Here is a 20,854-nt window from a genome sequence, read left to right as displayed (position 1 = left end):
CCCCTCTGTTAGAGAGCAGGAGCCTGGCAGGCAGGAGGATCCGACCGGGGGCCTCACCTCAGACAGGGCAAATAGGGAACTAGGAAAATTGATGGAGAAGTTCACTTTCTAATTCCTTTTATTTTAGTGACAGCGACAGAGCACGAGGAATTTGAAGACTCAGAGAAGATTTATGTTGCACCGACGTTTCATATCACCTGACCGTGACACCTGGTCAGTTCAAAGGCCCATTTTTAAATGTCCCATGGGATACTTTTCTGGTCACTTCTGTCTGTCCAAGGGGCAGAAGTGGAGACAAAGAGCTAGCAGTTACTAATTACAACCCCAGGGATTAAAAAAGAAAAAATCCAGCAGGAGGAGCTCTAACCTGCCTTAGAGCTCAAATTTTTAAAATCACAACCGTTGAACTCAGAGGCAAACAGAGCAGTGGTTGTGCCTCGCAAGCGGCTGTGGCTGTGACCAAACACGTGACCGCGTCCCAGTAAAGGCTCTGCGCGCAGCCAGGGATGAGCTGCCGGGGCTGAAGGGCCAGCGAAGGGCCAGCATGTCCCCCTGCACGAGCCTCCTCGTCCTCACACAGCTAAGCTGGGACTGGCTCTGCGGTGCCTGCTAGCACCAAAGAGGGAGCAAAAGGCCGATTTCTAGGCAAGTCTAGAAGTAAGTCTCTTCCTCTCAAAGGGTCCTACTGTTTCTACACTAGACTTCGACACTTGCTCAAACACTGCATTTAAAAATGGAATTTTTATCCGTGGTGGACGGCACTGCAAACGCTCCCCAGTGTTCCATCGCCCTCACTCGGTGGCTTGATGGGCTTCTAAAATGAGGGAAATGCTGCATTCGTAAAAATTGGTGCTAAAAGGGCAAGGAATCGTATGTCCCCTGGGCCATGTAAAGAGTCTGCAGAAGGAATTACAGCTTTCTAACACACACACGTGCACACATACACACACACACACCCCCAACTGGAGCACAAAGAATTCACTCAGGAACACTGAGAAGTAGATGAATCCAACAGTTATGGGATTTGGGGGGTGAGCCTTTCCATTCTGGACAGTGTTGTGGGAGTGGGCATACGAGATGGTCAGAATTACATAACCTGAAGGAAACTTTCAACCAATCCCCTTTAATCTTTTGCCAATGAGAAGTCAAACTTTTTGTTTTACACCTTAATGGTATGCCCACATTTTAAATTTTTATACAAGCTTCTACAGAAACTTTAACTAGACCAATTCAGACCAAAAGTCACTAAATAAAGCTAGTCTAGACGGAAAAATCTATGAAAACCATATGTCTTTTAGGCATCTGTCTTACAAAAACTGCCATCATCCTGGAGAAATAGTTCACAAACTACGCTCTTAGGAAAACTGCTGTAATGACCATGGGGACTGTGCTTGAGAAGATAGCTTGCTTTGGGGAAGTCAAGCCAAAATGTTTACCAGTGAAAGGCTCACATTTCTACATACGTCTGTCCGTAAACATCATTGAAGGGACAAATTTATATTTGCATCATTTATATTTCCATGATCTTAGAAGGGATCAGAAAGGTTTGTTCCTCCACACGCCTACGGAATGCTAGACCAAGGGGTTTTAAAGCCCCCCTGTTCTCACTCACAGAAGACTGTTTTGGATAATGTTGTACGTGGATGAGGCCAAAGAACCAGAACATTTTCTTCTGATTATTTCCCTGCTGGCCTGCCAGACACAGCAAGGAGGCCGGTGTCCGACACAAGTAACTACGGGAAGACCCCCCTGGATGACTGGACGGAGGGCCCCGCTGGGAGACAAGGGCAATCAGGACTAGGGTCGAAAACGAGTGCCAGGCGAATGCAGCAGAGACACGTTCTCAAACCTTGCTTTTCTGATTGAATCTTGCTCTCTGAACTGGAGACAGGGTCAGGGCTACCTTCATTATTCCGGCCACATATTTTTATATCCCAGAATGCACATTGAAGAAGTAGCATGAAATCCACAGGAAAAAGAATAGAAAAGCAAATGTTAATGATCAAAATCATAACATTTGCACTGAAAGCTGAGCAGCCTGTGGAGATTATGAGAGTATTTATAAGTCGCAAAGACTCGTTGTGACCCTCGAGGATTTTTTCTTCTTGCTCAACAGGGAAGGGGGCTTTGGAAGACCATAACAAAGGCTGTTGGCACGAGTGCCCCGTTGTGTTATGCTGTCACCTCGAGAGCTGGGAATGCACAGCAGAGGTCGAATGGCTACATCTGGGGAAGAGGTCCTGGGTGGGAGGGTCGAGCATAGTATAAAAGAAGGAAATCTGTACGACGTAGCCAGTCATACAGCAACGTTTTAAGCACAGGGAAAGACACTACTACAACACGTCCAGTCAAAGCTACTGTGCTTTAAAATGAGTTTTCAATATACTTATTTAATTTTCAAGTCCTAAGATGGTAATGAGATAATTTAGTGTTTGAAATATTAAAGCAAATCAAGCCGTCACATCAGCATCCCTCATTACCGATTCCTAAACTGAACTATAGGGCATTTAAGTAACTCAGTCACAGTCCGCTGATGAGTCACGGGGCTTCTGTGGTCCATTAACTTCAGTCTTGCGTCTGCCAATACTACTATTGTCGAGCTGAACTGACAAGTTTGCTTTCTTTCAAATAATATGTGTTGCATGGATTTTATTTTGACTCTAGACCCAGATATGTGGAGGGAAATTACTGCAGTGGTTTTTCTAGTTAACACATTCACTAATGTTTCCTTAATTTTCCACCCCAAGAGGCAATAATTAAGGTAGATTTTGCCTCACATGAAGTTTTATTATTTTAGTTATTAAAATATTTTCCAACACTACGAAGAAGCAAAAAGAAATTCTAGTTGTTTTAAAAGTAAGTAGACATTTTCCTCAGGTTTTATAGCTTTTCCTCCCTGGATGGTGGTCGCAAGGTGGAGCAGGGTGTAGACTTTGTGGCAAGGTCCCTTGAGTGTGATACTGAGGGCAGAATTATTCGAGGGAAAAATTTCATTCACTCTTAAAACTGGCCTCAAGAAAAATCCTAATATAAACTTAAAAAAATCCACATGTACAGAATATATCACATATAAACATCTGCTTCACGGTGAAATCATTTCATTTTAGACTTTCTGAGCTGCAAAACACCTTTCTCATCTACCCTCCTAAGAGGTCTCATTCTGGGTCAATGTGATATAGATGGACCAAGATAAACGTAGATCCTGCTGCCTCGCAGAAATCAGAAACTAAAAACAGGTAATATGTACATGGTGGAGACAACTGGTGTATTTGATTGTAAAATAAAATCATTTCCCAGATCACTGGCAAAACCACCGAGGCCTTCTCATACCTCTCACTTCCTCTGGGTTCTTGAAACTGCCACAGAAGCCTGGGGTCTCCCGTGTGGCGCATCTAGTCTGTGCGTCTGTCTCTAGGCTCATGTGTCTCCCTCTCCACCAACTTCTCAGCCCTTCCACAAGAAAACCAGGCGTGGGATGGAGCTTGTGTCTAAATTTCATATTAACTTGCCCGTTTACTGGGTTTCAGTATTTACACGGCATCCTATTTTTCAGCTTTTAGGCTAATCCCAGTGGGGGAAATGTCAGCCGTGTGAAGATGTGGGACTCTCCTTGTGTCGGGGCGACCGAGGTCAAGAAGGCCCAGCCTTGCCACGGGCGGGGAGAGAAGGAGTTTTGCTATCTATCATTTTGATGGACCATTTTTTCCTGATCCTCGGAGGGAACGTGTTCTTTCTACAGTTCACGTGAGCTGATGAGTTCGGCTGGAACCCGGGAATGGACATGTCCTAGTGTGTATGGGAATCATTAAAAAAATAATCCCAGAAATTAGAGCACTTGCTATTTGTGGTTTTGCCTATCATGTGGCTCTGATGCCTGAAAAGCAGCCAAAAGGAAAGAATGGATGATGCCACGATGCGGCTTCCTGAGTACCTTGTGGTTTCAGACTTTGCCCCAGGTCGGAATCCTAGTTTTGAGCAGAGCTGCCAAGTGACCTAAACTCTCACCCAAATGCAGGTGATGTGGCGTCAGGACACCTGCGGATTCTCTCCAACCAGGGCCCTGCCAGCACCGAGCCTCTTCCTCCGCACTTAAAAATACCGGCCAGACCAGAAGTGTGATACTCTTTTGGCAACAGCATTAAGTCAGCCACATGGACTTCATTTGGCAACTAAAGGGTGTGAATACGTGTTCAGGTTGCGAGGCTCCCCCGGACAATGGTTACAATATGTTGGCTCAAGCAAGCTAATGGATTTCAGTGTTGGGCGTTTAAAAATTCTGTGTTCAAGCAGCAATCACGTTATGACGAGCTGCCAGCTCGACCCTGCTCTCCTTCCTCGTGCTGCTGGAGGGAAGCACGGAGGGCACGTTCTGAGTGAAAGATGCAGCATTTGCAATTTCATGTCTAATTTCCTGGCTGTTTATCTGCCGAAGCAACCCCAGGAAGCTCAATTTCGCTTCTAATCTTTCAGAGGAGCTGATAAGTGAGAGGGAAGGAAGCGCCCCAGGTCCTCCGAGCTACGGATCTCCGAAGTCGCTGGAAAACCTGCGGCACGAAACTCTCCGCCCGAGAAGCTTTCCCTGTAACACCCGCCTCCTCTCACGGCGAAGGAGACAAAGGGGCGGTGGCGAGAGAGGACTAGCTCGCCTGTGTCTGTCTGCTTACACTGGGCGGGCTTCCATTCTCTTAGCTTTTCCTTTCTTTTGGTTTCTTTTCCCTTTTGAGCTGACATCAACTCGTATATAGGAACATTCAGCAGATTCCAACTGGTGACAGTTTGCTGCTGCCTGGCCACAGGGAGAAGAATCTGTGTGTTTCTCACTGGTCAGTGGCTCTCGGGCCAGACTCCCACCTTGGCCGTCTTCCTGCATCAGTCGGGTGAGACCCGGGGCAGGGCTGGGTATCCTGAAGCTCAGAGAGCCTTTCCCTGCAATGGCTGAAGCTTTGCAGTTTAGAGCCCAGAGAGAACAGTGACAGAGCTATTTGCTCGCGTCTGTCACGGGACGTGGAGGCAGTTGGATCTGGTTAACTCAGTGCCAGCCAGCCCTGGGCTAACAGAGGCGTGTTGTTCGGGTTCCTGGGGCCCCGCTGCCCGTCTGCAGCTCTGATGCTCGTACCCTGTCTCCTCTAGATCTTCCTTATGTTCCTTTCCCTTCGATCCTCCTTCGGCCTCGGATATTTGGAAAAGGAAGATAAGGGACACACTGAAAACAGAAAGACGATCTGAAGTCTGCCTTGACGCATGTGCAGAAGTGTGACCTCCCAAGTGTGACCTCCAGAACACTCGCAGTTCTGTCCCTGGGCCTCCCTGGAACAGACCGCCAGTCACTGTGAACTGCGGCAGGATGAAGATGTTTGTGTAAAGTAGACTCGAGTTCTCTAGACCCAAGGAGGAAACCACCAGACTAATTTTACCTTCACTTAAACCAGACTGAAACCAAGACTCAAGAATGAAAAACCTTGTCATTAACCATCCATTCACCTCAGTGAGATATTATGTTACAACCAGAATCATTGTGGAATTCGAATGATTTTGATGGGATATTTAACCAGGGGCTTAAATTAAATTGAATATTTTCTCTAGTGAACAGTCTATGGTCAAATTTCTGTTTTCATTAAATTATATGAAGCGTCATATTCTCAACTCATGTTGAACCTGCAACACATCACTAATTACATCTGGGATTTCAGTAACAAATGTTGTGACAATAACAGCGGCCTCATGAAATGCCTAAAATGCTAAGAATCGGAACACCTCAAAGTTGTTTCCATTCTTGGCATTTAGACTTAAAAAAAAAAAAAAAGAAAAAAAAAACTTTGCTTGACTTTTAAATCAGTTGCTAAAAATAAAAACTGTTTCCCTGAAAAATCAGAATACCTAATCACAAATTTGTTTTTTAAAGGGGAAGGACAGCAAGGAAAAAAAAAAAAAAACCTCATGGCCGAAATCAGAAGTCACAAGATGCATTCATCATGTGCCCAAATGACACTCAGTTGCTACAGGAAGTCACATGCTTAGTGGGCTCTTGAGGGAGTAAGTCAGGACGTTTCCAGGACATGATTTCAGGAGAATCAGACACACAGGCTAGTCACAAAAGTCGCTTAGTTGTCCGTGTACCCTGAACCCATGACTTCAAGACTCAGCAGCTTCATGCTTCACGGCACCGACCCTTCATGTGAGGGACACAAAGACACACTTATAAGAATCGTGGGTTTGTCCTTACTCAAAATTTGGGGGACTGGCTGAAAAACAAAACAAAACAAGGAGACCTTATCCCTCAGTGAAAGGGATTCTGCGTTACTGTCAACTAGAGCAACATACAAAATATGACAGAGCACAGCAGTGTATCGGGGCAAACATCTCAAACAAGATCCCACTGTAAAGAGAACCAAATGGCTTTTACCTCCTTAAAGAGACCCCGAGTGCACCAGCCACCTTTCCCACAGAGGGATGTCTGAGCCTCTCACCACGTCGGGTCCGCAGGAAACGGCTGGGAGCGCGGGGCTGCGAGGAGATTCCCCGGTGCCACGGCACGTCGGGGGCAATGTAGGGCTGGGGCGGGCATCCGTGGGAACCTGTGAGAGTCTCCAGGGCGCTCCGGGCTGCCCGAGCCGTGAGGGATGGAAGCTTCGCCACGGGGTCACCAGAGAGGCTTTCCGTGGAGCATTTCTTGGTTTCCATCTTGTGTTTCTGTCATGTGCATGGCTGGAGTAAAGGCCAAATCCCAGCCTGTGATTCAGTTTTGCCATTTTTAGAAGACACCGTCAGACTTGGTGACAAGGGTGGTTAAAAAAAGTGCTTCAGGTTTTCAGTATGTATTTTTTTACAGTAGAGGACTGAGTGATGAGGTAAATGAAGTCTGCGTTTCGTTGGATAGAGACCCTTCCACCCTTATCCCCTCCTGACTGTTGCAAAATAGCTTAGTCCAAGGAAAGGGGAGAAGACAAATGAGTCAAATAATGTCAGAATCGGCTGTTGCCAGGAAAAACACACGCTGATTCAGTTAATTTGTTCTGTTAATGATTCCCAATTAGCTAATTTTAAGAAGCTGTAACCGAAAATAGCTACATCAGCCCTAAAGTTAATATTTGATGAAGATTAGGATCTTCAAGTGAGACCGGGGCCCCCAGCGAGGTGGTGGTATCTGTTTAAGATCAGCTGGCCAGACGGGAACGCAGCCGGCGGGGGGCTTCACGCCGGCCTTAGCCCTTCAGAGAAGCTGAGTGGGGCGAGAGGGGAGGGGGCGAGCCAAAGACTCTGGCAACAGAAAATGTTCCCCGAGCAGATTCGCATACACTCCACGCGCTAACGACAGAAGCATTCCTATTGGGGAGACTCTTCGGGATAGAGATGCTCCCTAGCTCAGGTGGAACCAATTAGAGCAGGCATGTCGTGGTCAGCATTTCCAGCTCCCTCGCTGGAAGGCTCCATGTGCAGAAACCAGCACGGCCTGAGCAGCTGAGAAAAGCTGGGCCAAAAGTGACTCCACCCGCCCCTCTCCTTCCTCTTCCTTTACATTGGAATGGAAAGATGTAATAATAAAATTACATTTTTTTAAAAAAACCCAGAATGCTCCTGGTTTCCGTCCAGTTGCAAGTGTTTTCATTGTATTTGAATAGGGTTAAAGGGAAGGTATACATGCTCCGAAATGTCAAAATCATCACTTGCTAATGAAGTCGCAAATTATCCGGAAGAAAATTATGTACAGGCACATGCCAAACAGCAGAATATTTTGCCTCTAAAAGTTCAGTTATTGCCTTTGTAATATTAAAGCCCAACAGGGAGTCCGCGGGACAGGGCTTGTTCTGTCCTGTCACCTTACGAGTTGCTGGTTTCAGATAAAAGAGGAGAAAGGGCCCTTAAGAAAGTAAAGACCTGGGGGAAAAAAAAATCAAACTTCCTTCTCGGAAAGCTATGGGTTGTTTTACTGGAGATGATGGATAATGGCATTTTGACTTTTTTTTTAGTTTTTAATAGAGAAAATGGAGGCAAATCACAGGGGGAAAAGAGAATATTTAAACAAACAGGACAAGGTGAAGTTTCAACAAGACCTTCCCTCCGTTTTTCTTTTTCCATCTTTGCTTCTCTTTTTCTTTCCTTCCTTCTCTTGCTTTTTCTTTTTTTTTTTTTTTCTTTCTTTCTTTTTTTTTTTTTTTTTTTTTTTTGAAATCTTAAACCCCATTTCTGGCTTGCATTTGGTAAGATTCCTGCTCTGGCTTTTATTAAAAACAGACTTTATGTGGTCAGAATTCTTCATCTAAAGCTAAACTTTAATAGGCATAAGGATCCTGACAGCGTCTCTCTCGGTCTCTCTCAGGTGACGCCCCCCAGCCCCCCAGAGGGGTTTCCCTCCCATCGCGCTGAACTGGCACTGAAACTTGAAGGCTCAGCACAAAAACCAACTTCCCTCTTGTACTCTGAAGTCTCATTTCTGTTTTACATTTGACACTCTTTGCAAGGCCATGGCAAGTTAGGTCTGGCTCCAAGTGGAGAATATTCTCGAAATTCTGAATCACGTAACCGGTGTCCAACACAGACGCATTAAGCCTGGCGGTTGCGCTTCTCTAGGGTGAGCCCCCGGTTCCCGGGCTGCCCGCTCGCCTCCAAGCGTGAGCTCGGAAATACCAAGGGCGACTCCGTCCCGCTTACCCAACCAGCTTCGCATTCAGCGGTGGCTCCGGGGGTACAGACAAGCTAGCTTAACCCAAACCAAGAGGCGAAGCAGCCAAGCGAGCAAAGACATGCACGTCCATTCCCGGGAGCAGCACCCCCAGGTTCCTCGGGTTCCTTCTCGTAGCGAAACAGACGGAGGAGCGGATCTCAAGGCTCGTGGGCGGGACCCCAGGCCGCCCACTCTCCTGCCCTCCCGCGTGGCCTCCAGACCCTCCTGGCACGACGGCAGGCCCGGTCCCAGCCAGCCGGAGGCTTCCCGAGGCGACAAGCTGATCGTGCTGGCGCCGAGGCTCGACACCGACGTTTCTTTCTCTCGTGGAAGGGAAGCTCTCCGCGGCGTCGCGGCGCAGCGGTTCCCAAGCGGAAGGAGGTTGCTCAGCCCGCGCCCCCCGCCCCCGCACTGGCGACGTCGGGACACCGTCGGGCGTCCCGACTGGGGGTGTGACTGGCTCCGGCGGCCACAGGCCCGGGCTGCTAAGTGCACTACAGCGCGAGGCCGGCTCCCCACGACAGAGCTGGCGGAGGGCCAGGCTTAGGAGCCGGGGACTGCGGTCGGGGCACCGGGGTCTGGGTGCGGGGGACTGAAGCCCACTCCGCTAGGGTCCGGCTGGGCAGCCTCGGGCGAGCAGTCTGCACCTCTGGGCCTCCCCCGTCAAATGCACGATCCCCGTCCTTCCGGGTCGTGGCAGCAGGACGCGGCCGCGGCCGGACAGCACCCAGGCCGCCGCCTCGCGTGCCCCGAGGGCACCGGAGCAGCAGCCCTTGCTCTGACCGTCACCCCTAGACATCTAGGTCCGCTTCAGGTAATCTGCAAGCGGAACCTTACTTTCCAGGGACAAAAACTCCGAACTGAGAGGACAGACATCCGTCTGGTCAGGACCGAAGTGACGACAGCCCTAGCATCCCCGGGGCCATGAGGCTGTCAGGCCCGGCCCAGGCGGGAGCCCCGCGCACCGAGTCGGACGAGCCGGGCAAGGTCCGTCTGCGGCGAACCGGGCCTCCCGCTCCTCCTGCCCTGCTCGCCCTCCGCTGCCGCCCTGCGGGGCCCGTCTCAGACGCCCCTTCCCTGCGGCGCCCCGAGCGCAGAGCGCAGGCCCCGGCGGCAGTGCGAGGGGACGCAGGGTCACGAGTGCGGGAGTCCCTCGTCCTCCGTGGTCCCCGCGCAGCGAGGTTTTCCTTCGTAAGCCCGATACTCGGATCGTCCGAGCGGGATTTTCTAAAAAACTTAAATTTCTGTACCAGCTAGTTTCCTTTCCTTTTAGAATTTCCGGTGCGGAGACAAAACCTCCTAAATCCGTCTATTCTCAAATCTCTACGCGCGCATCGTCCGTCCCGGACTGGGGACGTCGGAGGGTGCGGACGGCTTCGGCCGCGGTCTGCGCCCCGGTCTGCGTCCCGCCCCGCTCCGCCCCGAGTCCGCTTCCGCTTCCGCTTCCGGCTCGCACGTGCCGGGCCACCTGGCGGCGGGCGTGGCGCCTGCGGTGCAGGGTCTGCACACGGTCCACAGCACGCCGCACACCGTCCGCCCTTTCTCTAACCGCGCGCCGTCGGCGTCCACACTGGCCGCAGCGTGACGGTTCGGGGCGCACGGCTGCCGTCCCCGCGGCGAGGCGGGGCTCTGGCCCCCGCGCAGGCGACGCCTCAGCCCGGGCCTCCCACGACCCGCGGTGTGGCCTGCGCTGACCCGCCCCGGCTCCGCGGGGTCAGGCGGGCGGCCGCGCAGACTCTGCACTCCCTGGCCCCGCTGACTTTGTGCCGGTTGACACAGGAGGGTCTGGACCACGTCCCGGTTTTTAATCGTGTCCCAGGCCCCGCGGTTTCCCACGACACGCGCCGCCCGGGCGACAACCGCACAGGCACGCGGTGGTGTCTCCGCGGGTTTCTTTCCCAGATAAGCTCCGTCTGTTTCGCTCGAGAGAGACCCCGAGAGACCCCACGCGGCGGCCGGCAGGACACTCACCTGGGGACGCTGGGCGGGGCCCTCGTGGGCCGGGAGGGCACCTGCGGGGGGGCGCCCCCGAACCAGTCGCCGCCGCCGCTGCCGGGGAAGGGGGGCAGTGGGCCGGGCCTGAAGGGCACCGGGGGCGCCCCCGAGTGGGGTCCGGGGGAGGGCACGGCGGGCGCGGGCCCCCGGCCGGATGCAGGCCGGGCGAGCGGAGCGCCGGGCGTCGGCCGCCTCTGGGTGGTGGGGCTCGGAGGGGGGGACCTGCGGACAGAGCAGGGCAGTGTCGGTCCAACGCGTCCGCGGACGGATGTTGCCTGACTTCCGGGCTGCTCCGCACAAATCCTCCCTTTTGGGGGGCACTTGGGGTCCGTGTCAGGAACGTTGGAGAGTATAAGGGGGGCCGTGCCTGACTGGGCTCCTCACCTCCAGGCGGGGGGTGTGAGCCCCAGCGTGGGTTAGAGATTACTGAAATGAATTTTTTTTCATTTAAACCTTTCAAAAAGGTATAAAGGGTAAATGGTGAGAAGGAAGTTCCCCTCCCCCGACGCTTCACTCTGTGGAGACAGCCAGTGGTGGTTTCGGGCGTGTCCCGCCCGCTGTGCTGTCTGGCGCAGCGCGGTGCGCTATTCCCGCTGCAGAACACGCTCTACAGCATATACTTTTATTTTGTGGGTGCCTCTTACAATATAACGTTCTACGACTTACTCTTTTAGAGCCTCCCATGAACTCGACTCTTCGTTTCAGTATAGAGCGGGCCTCGCCGTTCTGAGGCCTGTGTCAGGCCACGGGAAGGACGTGTGGGGCTCGTTTCCGAAGGGACCGCCGGACCTTCCCTTTCGCTCCCGGACACAAACCCCTGTTCTCCTCTGCACTCCTCAGGCTCAGGGCGGCTTAGGGAAGCTCACTCAGAAAACGGTACTGGACGAGCCCGGCAGGCCTCGGGGGGCCGGGGCGTTTTCCTACCTGCGGGAGTGCTGTATCCAGGAGTCATCCACGGGGGGCGGCGCGGGGGTGAACGTGGTGGCCGTGTTGATGTCGCCGATGATCCCAAGGGCTTCCTTCAGCGCTTGGTACATGCGAAGCATCTCGTCCCGGCGCTGAGCCTGCTCCGCGGACTCCTCCATCAGCGTGTTCTGGTCCTCGGAGGAGTACAGCTGGGCCAGGAGCTCGGAGTTTATGAAATCTTTAACCTGCCGGGTCACCACAGAAAGTAAGAACGGGAACACGGGAGCGGTCGGATGGCATCAACCGGCTCGGGGCCTGCGGACCAGGTCCTCAGTGTCCCCTCGGGGAAAAGGTATGTGACACACAAGATGGACGCGGTGTCCACGTCTCTTTACACTTATCTTCTTCACTTCCTCCCTCCCCGTCCTGGGCACCAGCGCAGGAGCGCTCTTGCCCTGCCTCATGGTCGTGGACGGAAAGAAACCTTGATTAGCTGGAAGAGGACTAAACCCTGCCGTCCCCAGCACAGGGCCTGCTGACTCCGCTGGCATTCCCTCATTGCTGTCTGAGGCTGCTTGGCCCGGAGATGAGGGCAGGTTCGTGCACATAAGCAGCACTATTTTCAACAGAAAACAAGGATTTAAAGAAACCTAGGTAATAGCCCAAGTTATCCAACCCTTGGTATTCCCAATTGTTTACCTCGCTTTTACCAAAATCACTGGAATACTATTAAGATCCTGGGTTTCAAGGTCAACTCAAAAGTGGAATGAGCACCCATAAGTGAATTTTTATTAAATACAGAAACTTCGATAATCATGCAAGTTGATTTACAACACCGCCCCCAAAACAGGAGGGATATACTCTCAACTTTCTAGACATTTACAATGGAACTACTTAACAGTAATGAGGACTCACAGGAGTTTCCAAAGTTAACAGATACATGAAAACAGACGGAAGTAGGAACAAGGTGTAGGAGTCTTCGGGGAGGGGGGGTCTGTAGCAGGATGAGGAGGGAGAGGATTCACACACTGCACAGCACGGAGGGAGGAAGTCCCAGCCACCGTATCTCATCAAATCGAAGATACCAGGAATTTTAATCCGCACCATTTTATGAGCCACCAAACAAGAGAAAACAGCATGAATTAAACTGTGACAGAATGCCAAGATGCCATAGAGTGTGACAGGCATCTTCATGGCAGAACAAGTGAACGTGGGAATCAATGAAAGACGGTGTGTCCCACGCACATTCGCAAGTTATCGGACTGGATTCTCACCACGTCCGTATGCAATCTGTTACGATCCCGGTTTTACAGAGGAAGAAACTGAAGTTCAGACTGTTCAGTAACTTGCCCAAAGTCACATAGCATTAAGGTGAAGCCCAAGTCTTTGGGCTCAAGGTCTAGTGCTCCTTCCATTACCTCCTTACCCGACTTTGAGCGCTCAGCAAAGACATGCTTGTGTCTGAGCATCATGACTGTGGAGTGGTATTCCAAGAATGCTGGTTAACTTAGCCTACAAAAATAAACCAACTTGGAATTTCAGTTTCTCTGTTAAATGAGACTCATACTTATCTAGAGCCACTGGCTCTTTTTAAGAAAGACCAAAGGCCAGCATATTTAATTGTCACAAATTCAGGCAGACAGCAGCACAGCTGTGAGAGGCTGGGTTGTAGTGAACTATGTAACCAAGAGATGACAAGACTCGAAAACACATAGCTTTATTATTTGTTAAAGGTATCCCACTAAGTGAATAATTCTACTGATCAGGAAATTCAGCTAAATCACAGCTTCACTGTGGTGTAATAAGTATTCTCTCCACATTGTGCAAACCAAGAGTGATTCAAATGTGGAAGTAATCTAGAAGACAAGACATATCTGGGCAATTGTCTAGTAGGGTAGAAGGTTTGTGTGTGATAGCTGCGGAAGGTAAGTTTGGCCAGGTAACTGAGGCCAGATGTGAAAGCCTCGAATGCCAAGGAAAACTGTTTGAACTTCAGCCACTTGGCAGTGGGAAGCCATGGACTTTTAAGGAAGTAAGTGAAACGATAAAAGAGAGTTTTAGGAAAAGTAATCTGTCTGTGATTGGAAAAGAATTTGCAGGGGTGGTAGCAGAGAGAAAGAAATCTGATGGAAGACCACTTGAGCTCATTTCTGAGTTGGTGGGGCCTTCATCTGGTGAGGCTGCAGCGGAACAGAGAAGAGGCGCACAGACCAGTTACCCTGGAGAGGAAACCCAGGTGGGCGCCAGGTGAGGTTTTGATGTGAAAACCAGGTGAGGTTTTGATGTGAAAAGGCAGGAGCAAAAGGAACAAGGACACTTCAGGCCTGGAGGGCGGTGAGTCAGGGCCCAGAAAATCAAGTCGGGAAGGAAAGTCAAAGACAGTAAATTTGGCTTAAGGATTATTTCACCTCCCCCGCACTGCCCCCCCCCCCCTTTTTTTTTTAGATTTAGTCACTTTTAAAACACACTTGCAGGTATCCAAGGAGTCAGGGACCTTCGCGCAGATCCTCCGCCGCTGGGCGTGTGCCTGCACGCAGATAGATGATGCAACGCGAAACTCCAAACCAGACAGTTTTCCTGGCACTGAACAGCAGTTGGGCTAAGCTAGCTTGAAGCTCTACATTGAGCTGGAGTATCACTTAGAATCTATTAAACACAATTTTAAAAGAAGGCCCTCCAAGAATAGATTTAAAGCAGATCTGAATGAAGAAGCGACTGTCAAACCAAGCACGAAATATAATCATAAGGGCTTGTTTCAGCATTCTGATTAAAGTTCTGCCTTGAATCAACTCTTGCACATCAGCCCACGACACACTAGAACTCGCCTACCATCCCGAAGATTTGGCAACGTCCTGACTTCATAGGAGGATCGCTACCAGCGCGGGGGAAAGCGGCAGGACGGCACAGTGGACAAGGGCGCTTGCTCTGCCATCAGACGGCTCTGCATCTGAGTCCAAGCGCCCGCACTTAACCGTTCTTGAGCGGGCAACCACCTCTTCCCGTCTCAGGCTCCTGATCTGCAAAATGGGACCAGCAGTAGCAGCTGTCTCCAGCCGCTGTGAGGATTGAGTGCTAGAATGATTATAAATTGCTTCACGCAAGGCCTAGCATCTCGTTAGCCCTCTGCAAGCCGAAGCTGTTCTTTCGAAAGCGCGGGGATGAAACTGGCCTGAGCTGCTTCGAGGGAGAAGAACAAATAGAAAGCCATCGCAGTTGTACAGGCGTCGGGAGAGCAGTTCAATACAGAGCGGGGGTTAATGTTTTATTCAGACTCTTCTCCTTCTCACCTCGCCTTGGGGCGGGGGGGGGGGGGGGGAGTCAGGGAGTTTCCAGGCACTTCAGGGACTTTCTGGTGCAAATACGTAAATCAAGGATCCTGCAAGACCAACAGTCGAGGCCTTGGAGGTGATGGCGTTTAGAATATACCTCACAGGACACGACATAAACGAATTATACTTGGATGCGAGACTTGAAATAATATTTATGCTTTTAATTATAACACCTTATAACCTACACATCTTGGTGTGGTTCACGAAAAACTTCTCATACATAGAACCTCATTCCAGCTCAGACTCTACAGGCTGGATAAACAGGCATGACCGCACCATGTCGTGCTGCTCAGTGTAGAGGAGTGTGAGGTCATTACAAGCGTCCGCATGTTTTCCTCTCTTCCTTACTTTAACTCTTCTCTAGCAACCTGCAGTGCTTCTGGATCTGAAGCCTTCTTTGTCTTCATAATTAAGACCATTTTAAAGCCTTCACAAAGAGAAGGGACATTCCTCAAGTTTTCACACAATTCTGTTACTAAGGAGACCGATGCCTTAAAGTGGCTGTTTCTAGACTGGAGGGCAACACTGGGCTCGCTCGCACTCACATGAACACATGTGTACAAAAATGTGGCTGAGCAGTTTAAATTGGCCTCGTTTGGGAAAGGGGCTTGGTTAGAAGCTTGTGATTCTCTGAGATTCACAATTCTTTCATGTCTGCTCTTGCGTCCTGTCCACTTCTCAGGGACTTGTTTCTGCTATAGGACGGTGATGTTTCCCTTCTAGAAAAAGTGACGTCCTTTGCCTCACACACTTAATATCAAACCAGAGAAGTTAGACATCAAACAGCACCCACCATATGACTGCGGAGTTCAAGATCAGTCGGAGCTGACACAAGCTGTGCTGCAAGAAACCAGAAGGGGTTCCCTTGCTGGGGACTGACGGGCGTGGGGAGGCTGAGGGGCGGGGAAGGGGGAGGGTGGCAGGCTTCTGGATCCTGGTCCCAATCTGTTTCTTGAGCAGATGCTGAATTCTTGACCCGAGGAAAGAAATCAGTGCTCTGGTATTTAAGCCACACTTTCCCCTCAAATAATGAACATTTGAAATAACCCTCGACTTCAAACACATAAAAGTTACAGTGAGTTTTGAAACTAGAGCACATGTTACTAATTTTCCAGCAGAGTACCACCGGCCAAGGAGAGTCAACGTGGAGCTCCGGGGGTCCAGGGGTGCAGGGGTCCGGGGGTGGAGGGGTCCAGCGGCAGGGCGCACTCCAAGTGTGAAATGCCTCCGGGCTTCATATCGGATTCTTAGAAATTTCATAAAAACTTTACATTCTATTTTGTATTACCTGGACTTGTTTGAATTACTAGTTAAGATTTAAAACCTTGTTTCTCATATTCAAACAAACCCTAATTAAATCTTTGCCTAAATGAGCCTTCTGGGAAGACACACAGGCCCGTGCTCTGGGCAGAGCAGCCCTGAGTCTGAGGGGGCTGCGCTCACCCACCGTGCCCCATGCGCCACCTGACCCAGGATGACAAGATCTGGGTTTTCCTCTGGACTCTGCCAGCCCCGGCTGTGTGACGCCGGGCGAGTCACGTAACCTCTTGGAGCCTCCGTTCCTTCATTTAGAATCTGGGCGAAGGCATGCATGCCTCGGGGATGGCTGTCCAGGGCGAGCCACCATGGACCCCTGAGCCGCTGTGCCCTGCAGATGTGCACAGTAAAGCTGGGGTCCCTCTCCCGATCTGGCACAGAGAATCTTCTGGGGTGGGGGCAATGGGGGGGCTGCAGACTGTGCTCACCCTGGGGGCGAGGCGGGTGTGAACGTGCAAGTCCTGGACAGAGCCCCGCCGCGTCAACGGCAGCACGCCCAAGGGACCGGCTGTCACAAACGTGCCGTCTCTGTGGCCACAAACGTGCCGTCCCTCTGTGCCGCTGCTACCCGCGAGCTTAAGCACTCCAGCAGCTGTGGCGCTTCGGCAGACAAAGGCTTACAGTATGTCTGAGTGAGGCATTTACTGCTGGCCTTAAACTTCTTAAATAATTCCATATGGAGGCCTGCGTGGCAGAACGTTTCACGTAAACTTTCAAAGGAAACTACCCCCCAAATTCTGAACTTTACCAAAGTTGGCTGAAACAGACTCTTTTTCAGAAGGCAGGGGCAGCCAGGCCCATTTCCAAGAGGAAAGGCCCCGGGGCGGCCTTCGACGGTGACTTGTCCACCGACTGAGGACCGACGAGGACCCCGGGCCAGGCGCTCGGTGGTGCCGGACACCAGCGCCCGCCCAGAGCCGTCGCGGGAGCAGCAGGTTCCGGGCTGGGATTCCGAGCGAGGAGCCGCGCTTGTTCCATTCGTGACTCTGCGATGAATTCTCCACCTTGAAGATCTTAACATCAAACATGCCATCGACATGTTTGCAAGACACGGGGCTGGGGGTTCCCGCGCGGCGGGTCCTCGTGCTCCACGCGGCCCTCCTGGAGCAGACACGAGGGGCTCAGACGTTCTGTCCAATAAGGTGCCCTGAGCATGCGGCCTTTAGGGGAGCAGGTGGTACTTCTACGTGCATGTCATTGTCGCATCTTTACGTGTCCATGTCTCGTAAAAGAAAGCAGACAAAACGATACTCCATGGAACGTGGTCATCTGAGACATGTGGAAGTTTTTTCTGACAGATACAGAAAGTTTCATTTCAAAACAACGATAACCATCACTTGGTGGGAAGCCAGCATTACGTGATGGCTCTGTTTTCCCCATTCCTATGAGTCCTGATGTCGAGGTCTTCTTTCTCATTCTTGTCGTGCCAAGGTCTCTCTCAAGACAGCCTGCAGAGCCCCACGGCCACGGAGAGTCCCCGGCGGTGGGGGCTCAGCCTCTCGCTTCAAGCCGACGCACACACTGGCGGGGGAGAGGCCCCTACCCCCAGATCTCTCTGGGTAGGTGTGTGTGCGGGTTTCTTGAGAAGGTGAAAGTATGATGGAGGGTCTTTTTTTCTTTTTCCTTTTAACTAATTAGTGTCAGGCGACTCCTCCCACGACAGACAGTAAGTGCTGGTTTGGGCTGATGATTTACTGTGGTGCAGAGCAGCGCCGTGTTGAACGGGTGACCGCAATAACAACTGGCGATAAAACAGCGAGAAGAGGAATGATGCTTAATCAGGAAAATGTCTAAATAAGGAAGTGCCTGGATATACCACAGCAAAACAACCGGAACCCATTTAAGCAAAATTAGGAGGGTAATTTTAAAAATACACAGACTATTTGTTTAGTCCTCTGTATTTTTCAAAATGGCACAGAGCCACATTTATTCCGTGCTCTGACCATTCAGCGAGGCGGTGCAGTGTTCTGTTCTGATCATAAGAACATGACTGACTTCCACTCAGAGGGGCCAGATAATTTGTTTCAGGTCACACAGCAGGCCGTGGACTAAGCTGAAGAACAGAATTCGTGGTTTCCGAACTTCCAGTAGATTGCTTCCTTACTGCTGATACCTCAAAGCATCCCGACAACCTTGTTTGATTATGTAAAAACGTGCAATCCCGTGCAGGGATTACAAACCACGGGATTAAAATCCTTGCAGGATTAAAAATCACAGTGCTTAGAGCTTCAAGAACGGTTTTCTTCAAGGGTTTCTTCCCGGAAACCTTTCTTCAAGGAATGAACACCCCTTGAACCGCAAATACAATGTCAAGTTTGCAAACACAGTTTTGAAAGAAATCCTGAAATATGAGTAAAGGTTCTTTCCAGTTCGGAAATAAGCAGGCAGCCACATTGGTTTCTTACCCATATATTCTTCATAGACACCTTCTGAAATAAATCCCTAAGTCAGGTACCTTTTCCATGATTCGTATTTTACTTATGGAGGAAACGGAGGCAAAGAAGTGAACAGGTTTGTCCTGAGGTCAACAGACTCTAGAGCAGAACCAGGCGAGAGCAGAGGTCTCTCCCGGATTCCGGCGTGTCCGGGACGTTTGTGCGCTCATCTGTGTGTGCTACAAGCAAGTGCTCATAATGTATCATTGACGTAAATAAAAAGGCGTCCCGAGACGACAGCTAGACCAAAAATGTTGCTGTCTCCTTTTCAAGAGTCAGAAGAGCCAGTTATACAACACCGCATTATGGCCTCTTATCTAAAAGTTTCTCAAATAACTTGATATTATTTGCACTTTAATACAGTAGCTGCCAAAAGACCCCAACCAGATCCTATAACTTAAGAATCCTGCCCTGACTACTGTAAAGGAACCACGAGGACGGCGGGATTCCACATGCTCCCGATCCACTGAGGGCTCGTCTGAGGCCTGAAGATGTGCGGCATCACACCCCAACCGCAGACAAGAGGTGTGGTCTGACTCTGGATCCAAGGGGAGAGGGCGAAAAGCCGTTTCACAGGTTAAAATAGCATTCCATGGCTTTTAGAAGGTGAAAATAATCAAATCAACATATTTTCTATGTGTTTGTGTGTAGAAAAGAATAAATATTTTTGGCTTTGAATCTCAAAGTCTAGGAGCCAGGCATCTGATTTTATTGCCGGCTTTGCAATGAACTCGCACCGTGACCACAGCTCAGCATTTCTACTCCACTTCCCTGGGAGCAAAGGTGACAGGGAACCCCACAGAGCAGACAGGCAACGGGGAACTCCACAGTTCTGTGCCTATAAGCCCCATGTTGGGTTTCCAAAATTTTCTTTCCCTGGTCAGTCACTGACCACTAGTAATAGAAAATGAGGAACCTGGGCCGCGGGTATTTCAGCCACCCAGACGATACCACAAAGAAACTGACGGGAATATGAGCACTTTCCGCACTGAGACGGGTCAGAGGTTCAAGTGAGACAGCGGATTGTCACTTACATTATTGATCATAAGGTGCATGATTGTTTTTGGAATTAGGTCTCGGATGCATTTGTTGATGATGGACATGTAGGAGTCCACGAGGTTGCGGATGGTCTCCACCTGTCTCTCCAACTGCGGGTCCATGGAGAAGTTCTCTGCTTGGCCGTTCTCATCACTTTCAGTCTAATGGAAAGGAAAGAACACACGGGTTATTTCACGTTCCTTCCGAAGAACAAAATACCGTATGTTACCAGGTGATCACCTCCTGATCACTCTACTTGGGAGTTCTATTACTAGATGGTGACCAACTTTATCTTTAACACACCCGGTAATTCTGAAAAGAGAGCAGAACCACGCAGTTACTCCTCCACGTTTAGAGACCCACACCCTAGGAAAAGCACCCCCTCTGCGTGAATGCTGAGGTGACCAGCCAGATAAACCGTGCCCCGAACAACCGACTTCTAGAGAACAATGGAATCCTCAGCCATTTGCGAATTGGCCAAAGAACTGAATCCAAGTGAGTGATGCAGATGCAAACCTCTGGGGGTCTACAGATTAGAAATGACCTCGGTGTTGTTCTGGAACCCCTAGGTCTGTTCAGGAATGGATCAGCATTTGGATGATCCCAGGTTTTAAAACTAAATCTCCTAGGTCTGGCCTGGAGCCAAAATAAGAGATAAAGGGACTAATTCATCTCTCCATGCACTTGCTGGAATTTGCTCTGTAAATTCATGCTTCTGTCATCACTACTAAAGGCTGGCTCCATTGTGGGAAACTTACAATTTTAACTTCCAACTTGTTATTCTTTGAATAAAACAGAACACATCTATACACAAAGAATTTATTTGTGCAACATGAGAGAAGCATCTGTTTTCTATACTTTGGGACTTGAGTTAATTAATTTTGGCTTATCCACCAGAGGCTGGGCTGGAATGGCATCTTCGTCATTAAGGGCTGACCTATTGGCTTGGCATTGAAATCAATTTAGAACAAATGGTCTCCATTTCAAGTCAGGTTGAACCATCTAAGCCCCAGAACATGATACAAATATTGTTAGTGGTCTGGCTACTTTCTAACATTTGGAAAGATTTAATTACAAATGCAAAAAAAAGGGGGGGATAATTTATTGCTTCCATTGTAGACATGAAGTACTTTTCCTTGGAAATGTACATACTTTGATCTGCCAGGTTTTCA

At 50.1% G+C, this 20,854-nt stretch overlaps 1 protein-coding gene and 1 long non-coding RNA gene across 3 annotated transcripts in view; one reads left to right on the top strand and one right to left on the bottom strand.

Annotated features, from left to right (window-relative positions):
* DNM3 (dynamin 3) overlaps positions 1-20,854 on the bottom strand; it is a 533,795-nt gene that overhangs the window by 8,930 nt on the left and 504,011 nt on the right. For both annotated transcript variants that reach the window (XM_059147002.1, XM_059147003.1), the window contains 3 exons: positions 19,679-19,843; positions 11,582-11,808; positions 10,634-10,879 (listed from right to left, as the gene is read on the bottom strand). In XM_059147002.1, coding sequence (XP_059002985.1) covers positions 10,634-10,879; positions 11,582-11,808; positions 19,679-19,843 — 638 coding nt within the window. The remainder of the gene's footprint in view (positions 1-10,633; positions 10,880-11,581; positions 11,809-19,678; positions 19,844-20,854) is intronic.
* LOC131815276 (uncharacterized) lies at positions 4,341-5,587 on the top strand. The gene is made up of 2 exons (XR_009347634.1): positions 4,341-4,877; positions 5,131-5,587. It is a non-coding gene; the product is annotated as an uncharacterized LOC131815276 (long non-coding RNA).

This window comes from Mustela lutreola, chromosome 14 (genome assembly GCF_030435805.1).
Source record: "Mustela lutreola isolate mMusLut2 chromosome 14, mMusLut2.pri, whole genome shotgun sequence".
Taxonomy (NCBI): domain Eukaryota; kingdom Metazoa; phylum Chordata; class Mammalia; order Carnivora; family Mustelidae; genus Mustela; species Mustela lutreola.
Note: the sequence above shows the minus strand (reverse complement) of the source record. Positions and strands in the feature narration are given on the sequence as shown.